A 5352-nucleotide genomic window follows, 5' to 3' on the forward strand; every position below is an offset into this window, starting at 1 on the left:
TTCCTGCAGCGTAAGAACCGCCAGCTCAATTAGAGAGGAAAAAAATCTGACCCATTTGTACCAAACAAACGTACTTTATTTAATAGAACAGTTATCAGGATCAAAGCTGATTTTGTACTGACGTCACCAAAACTAAGTTTCTGCCTAACAAAGTTTAAACAATAGCTAGGAGAATGAAGTTTAGTCACACTGAGTGAAGAACTACATCAAAGAGATTAAAAGTTGTTCAAATTCTGTTTTGGTTTACTTGGGTCGATTTTCTTTCCTTTTTGCAACCAATTACAGTTCTACAAATACGTAGCGTTTGGAAGAAACCCTATGGCAAAAAGTGGGAGGCGAATGTTCTTCTTTAAAAAATTGGGAGCGGGCGTGTTTTTTGCCGGAGAAACTAGTACTGATTGGCGATTGCAAACTGCGACTTGAATGCAACTGAAATAAAAGATCGCGACGTCAGTAAATAGATTTGGAAAAGACACGCTCTGTGACAAAAGCGGAGATTGAGTAAAAGCTGCGGCGGACCCTAAAGAAATAGGAGGGGCTTAGTTAATACCAGAAATGTCAATCAGGCCATCAACTCCGAATAATCTCTACGAATCTGTTAGGACCTGACCCGGGCACCTTCAGATCAATAGCAAGTTGAGAGCGAGCGATCGGATCGGTTACAGTGCGTCTGCATGTGGAAACGTATACTTTCAACTGAGTCTATAGCATTAAAGGTGGATTCTGCGGCTCTTTCTGCACAGAGATTTCTCTCGCAGTAGTCACTGACCATGTCTTTCCCACAATTGGGATATCAGTACATAGCTGCGACTAGGCCACTATACCCAGATCGCCAGGGTATATCGTCTTCCAGGACTGGGAGCGATCTGACGGCGTCCGGTGCTGCTTCTACCGTACTAACCATGTATGGATCCCCTTATGCCGCTCAAGGATACGGCGCCTTTTTGCCTTATGCAGCCGATCTCCCCATGTTTCCTCAGCTGGTAAGAACATTTACGTCAATTCGCTCTATCTTCGTCTCTTCAATCTAGTAAATCATTAAAAAAAAGTTTGTTGCAACCATGAGAACAAGACCCAGGGATGAGGAAGAGGAGATTATAGGTCTCTGCGGTAATGCCGTTTTCTTTTTAAAAGGCAATCGCTGCTTTTATTTTTTTTCCTGGCGAGTTTTCTCGATAAAAGTTTTTTTTTCGCCTGTCGCTGTGTTGCGTTTGCTAGTTTCACTCGCGCTTCCTTGCTAATTTCACTTGCTGATTTTTGTGCAGATTTCTTTGCTGGTTTGTTTCTATCCACTTTAAACCTTCTCCTCCTGATTCGTCCCCCAAACAGATAAATTTCCCCACCACCGACACCCTTTCTATCCCCACCCCCCACAGCATTCACAGACTTTTTTTGTGTTTCAAAATGGGCGGATCGTTTAGTAATGCAGAATGTAATTGAAATAACAGCAATGCTTTATTTTAACATGTATGCTTAAAAAATATTCCCACTTTCGTCCTTCGTTTTCTTGCCCAGGGCGCCCAGTACGAACTGAAGGACAGTCCGAGCGTACAACACCCTGCTTTCCCACACCACCACGCCGCTTACTACCCTTATGGCCAATACCAGTTCGGGGATCCGTCCAGGCCGAAAAACGCCACAAGGGAAAGTACCAGCACCTTGAAAGCTTGGCTCAACGAGCACAGAAAGAACCCATACCCGACCAAAGGGGAGAAAATTATGTTGGCCATAATCACCAAAATGACCCTGACCCAAGTGTCTACCTGGTTCGCTAATGCTCGGAGGAGGCTTAAAAAGGAGAACAAGATGACTTGGACTCCCAGAAACCGAACGGACGAAGAGGGTAATTCGTATGGAAGCGACCCGGACCTGGAAGGGGAGAAAAAAGAGGACGACGAGGAGATCGATTTAGAGAATATCGATACGGAGAATATCGAGAGTAAAGAGGACGAAGACGAGCACGACCCGGACTTAAGCCTGGACTGCAAACTGGACGGGAGAAGTGACTCTGAGATCTCAGACGCTTTTGATGACTTGAATGGTTCCGAGGATGGTTTTCTGAAATCGGTGGTAAAAGACTCCAGAGTGACTGAGGAGAAGCGAGGCGACCTTTCGCCTGAGATTTCAGGACAGTCCAGTGGCGACCAGACCAAAAACAACGCCGAGGGGAAAAGCCCCGTCTCCTCTCCACCCGAGAACAGCCTGTCGCTGAACCAAAAGCCTAAGATCTGGTCTTTGGCTGAAACCGCCACCACTCCGGACAATCCCCGCAAGTCCCCACAGATAGGCAGCTCTCCTGCGGGGCCTCCAGCCTCGTCTCTCCTCGGCCAGCACAGACTATTCGCCTGCCCCATGGGCAAGTTTCAGAACTGGACAAACCGAACCTTTTCTCATCATCCCCTGGCTTTAATCAATTCAAACCACTTCCTCGGACTCAGTGCTAGTCAAGCAGCCCCTGCTGCTGGTGTCCCTGCATTCTGTACTGTAAGAGGTGAAGAGCGGGCTCAGACAGCAGAACCCACAGTAACAGGTACAGAGCATTTGACTGAAAAATACAAAATACATGCTCCAGCCAGACTGTGAGAACGTCAGACAAAATTTTCAAAAGGATCAACGTAATGCAAAAAAAGAATAAAATTGATTAGCAGCCTTAACGCTGGGCCCCCACTAAAGTTCAAATTTAAAACGAAAGTGAACTCATTGAAGATCTGCAAAGTGATCCATGCTGTTTCGAATTAATTTTATTTTCTGGTAATATCTATACAAAGGCTCTTTCTCCAAGCTTTTGAATCGATACCTAGAGATTTTTACATCCTGTTTCCGAAAAGTAGCATTGCTCAACTGTAACTGAATACAAAATAAAACTCCTACAAGGCGCAATCAAAGTAATGGGATAATGATTTTTTGATGGCCAAAATTACATTTATTATAAACTGATCTTTAGCACCATTGTAAATGATAATTTATAATTTGATAACAACAACTTTTTTCCAATAAATATTAGACGGCAGAAAAGACCAATGTAATAAGATAACACTCACCACTTACTGTATTCGGATCACTTTATCCTTGAAGTTGCATAATAGGTAACGATTTCCCAACAAAGTTGAATTTCAGCGTGTCGCTCTGGGTAAAGGTGGCCTCGGTAATGGCGAACAATACCAATTATAAGAACTCGTTATTATTTACAGATCGAAGCAGTGCCTTGGAAATAGAGAAAAAAATAGTAAAGACAGCTTTTCAGCCGGTTCAGAGACGGTAAGAAATACATTTTATTCTTCCCTGTATATTCCCACGATTTCATACCAGACTCGAGATCCCAATCCAAACAGGCCTACAGCTATTTTTTGGGGTACCTTTCACTGCAGTTAATCTGCGTTCAAAACTTAAATTGCAACATGTTATGCAAAACATGGTTCTCAATGTTTATTACAAAAGTTGTAAACACTGATGGTCAATAATTTTATTCGTTTCAGACCCCAGAAACAACTCGATGCAGCCATGGTTTTGTCGGCGCTCTCCTCCGCATAGTCCCTTTTGGCTTTTTTTAAAACTTTTATTTTGTAACCATTTTCTTGTTAAATGGAATGTAAAAATGTTTACCCCTGTATAGTTTAACCTGTAAGCATGTATGTGTATTAAAATAAAATTGGTAATGTTATTCTGGCCGAGAAGGCGTGTATCAATTAGTTCAGTTTGTGACATGTGGAACCCAGATTTTTTTTTGTAAGTCGAGTGAAAATTAGGTATCACCTGGTGTTCGAGATGTTTTGTATATACCGCAAACAAAAGTGTACATACGTGTGAACGAAATTGTACAAGAAAGTATATATTTTTGGCTAATAAATGAACAATTATGACTTTACATTTGTGTCTGGATTTTCAAAACTCTCAACGAGCAGCAATTCCCCAGGAACATATTAATGTTTTGTTTGCTAAATGCATTGAGATGTATGACTATCAATTGACATTCCGGCCAGAAGAAAATACATACTGGAAATCTTGTAAAAGAAACGATTTAACTGAAAAAGCCTAAGCAGTATTTAATTTTGCTTTTAGTATGGTGTTTTATAACAGTCCGCAACAAATTGTAAAAGGATATGATCCCCCCTGAATTATTTTTAAAATGCTGGTGGCTCCATAAGCGGGAAGAGCTAGTTATTGCATTGCTTTTTGTAGCCAATAGTTTAAAAACTATTCCCAAGTGCCGAAATAATGCAGGTTAAATTGTTACAGTACGTTTGTAACATTATTGAAGAAACCAAAATACTGCACTGAAGTACAGCTTCGTCGTTTGTTTAGATCTTTATTTGTAAACAATGCTTTGAGGATTATCCTATTGTAGGATTTAGTAAATATCTTAACTGGTTGCAAGAGATCGTAATTTCACTTTATCGTTAATGATTGTGGTTAAACATCATGGCAATATTTTAATGCGAGATGATTGTAGATGCTCGAGACACTTATGCAGTATAATGACTAAATGACTTGTATAATACCAGACCCCCAAAGGGCACACGCTGATGTGTTGGGTTTTACAGTGAGGGGGAGGCGGGGTGGAGGGGGGAGGGGGCAAGAGTTGGACTAAGAGCGCCTCCTGCAGGTCGATACTGTGCAATGCCGCAGTACTAAGCAGAGGCAGCCGCTGCAAATTAATGGTGGTATATCAAGGGGAGATAAGATTCATAAACGCCAGCTGCTTCATTTGCTCCTGCTCCGCTCAATCCCTTCATTTTGTAAAATTTGATCGTCTGGTAAAAAAAACATTTAAAAAACGTTGATTCGCCGCGTGCGTTGCTTTCAGAGCCGTGGGACTCTGAAACTTCCATTTATCCTCGATGTTTTGCAAAACATAGTCGTGAACTCTGAAATGTTCCAGGCCACAAGTCAAACTTTAGTCGGCTTCCAACTTTGTGAAGAAGTTTGTTCCCTGAGACTAAGCCAGTTTATTCCCTCCCGTGTACTGTCACCCCCCGAAAGGGAAATATGTTAACGAATAAAATATTGGGAATGGTTTAAACAGGCCCCTGCCAGTCCGCAGACATACAATCATTGTGAAAAAAAGAAACCTCCTTTGAAAATTGGTCAGAAGGCGCATTAATCATATTTTAAAGGGATCGACATCAAAATTATTTTTCCTAATAGAATGTCCATTAACAATTGCTAACCAAGTTCTTTATAAATTATTGACAATGGATGGAATTAAAAACTATTTTACACGTTTGTTCACTGTTGGTCCCGGGTCCTTTGAATTCTTGTAATGTGTTTCGTTGTAGTTGCTAATGATTTTCACTGAAATCAACCCGAGTTTCGTTAAAAAAAAAGTCTTTACACCTGGCACTAAGCGCGGAA

At 41.5% G+C, this 5352-nt stretch overlaps 1 protein-coding gene across 1 annotated transcript; it reads left to right on the forward strand.

Annotated features, from left to right (window-relative positions):
- Positions 1–329: 329 nt before the first annotated feature.
- Positions 330–3865, forward strand: irx3a (iroquois homeobox 3a). Its single transcript, XM_073069984.1, has 4 exons — positions 330–983; positions 1516–2530; positions 3192–3258; positions 3477–3865. Exons 1-4 carry the CDS (start codon positions 771–773, stop codon positions 3529–3531), a joined length of 1350 nt encoding a protein of 449 aa, XP_072926085.1. The 5' UTR covers positions 330–770; the 3' UTR covers positions 3532–3865.
- The last annotated feature ends 1487 nt before the right edge of the window (positions 3866–5352 follow it).

Source organism: Hemitrygon akajei, chromosome 17 (genome assembly GCF_048418815.1).
Source record: "Hemitrygon akajei chromosome 17, sHemAka1.3, whole genome shotgun sequence".
In the NCBI taxonomy this organism is placed as follows: Eukaryota; Metazoa; Chordata; class Chondrichthyes; order Myliobatiformes; family Dasyatidae; genus Hemitrygon; species Hemitrygon akajei.

Coding starts and splice junctions, on each gene's coding strand:
- irx3a (XM_073069984.1), top strand. CDS start 771: ATGTCTTTCCCACAATTGGGATATCAGTACATAGCTGCGACTAGGCCA. Junction 2,531..3,191: donor AGCAGAACCCACAGTAACAG/GTACAGAGCATT, acceptor TATTATTTACAG/ATCGAAGCAGTGCCTTGGAA. Junction 3,259..3,476: donor TTTCAGCCGGTTCAGAGACG/GTAAGAAATACA, acceptor TATTCGTTTCAG/ACCCCAGAAACAACTCGATG.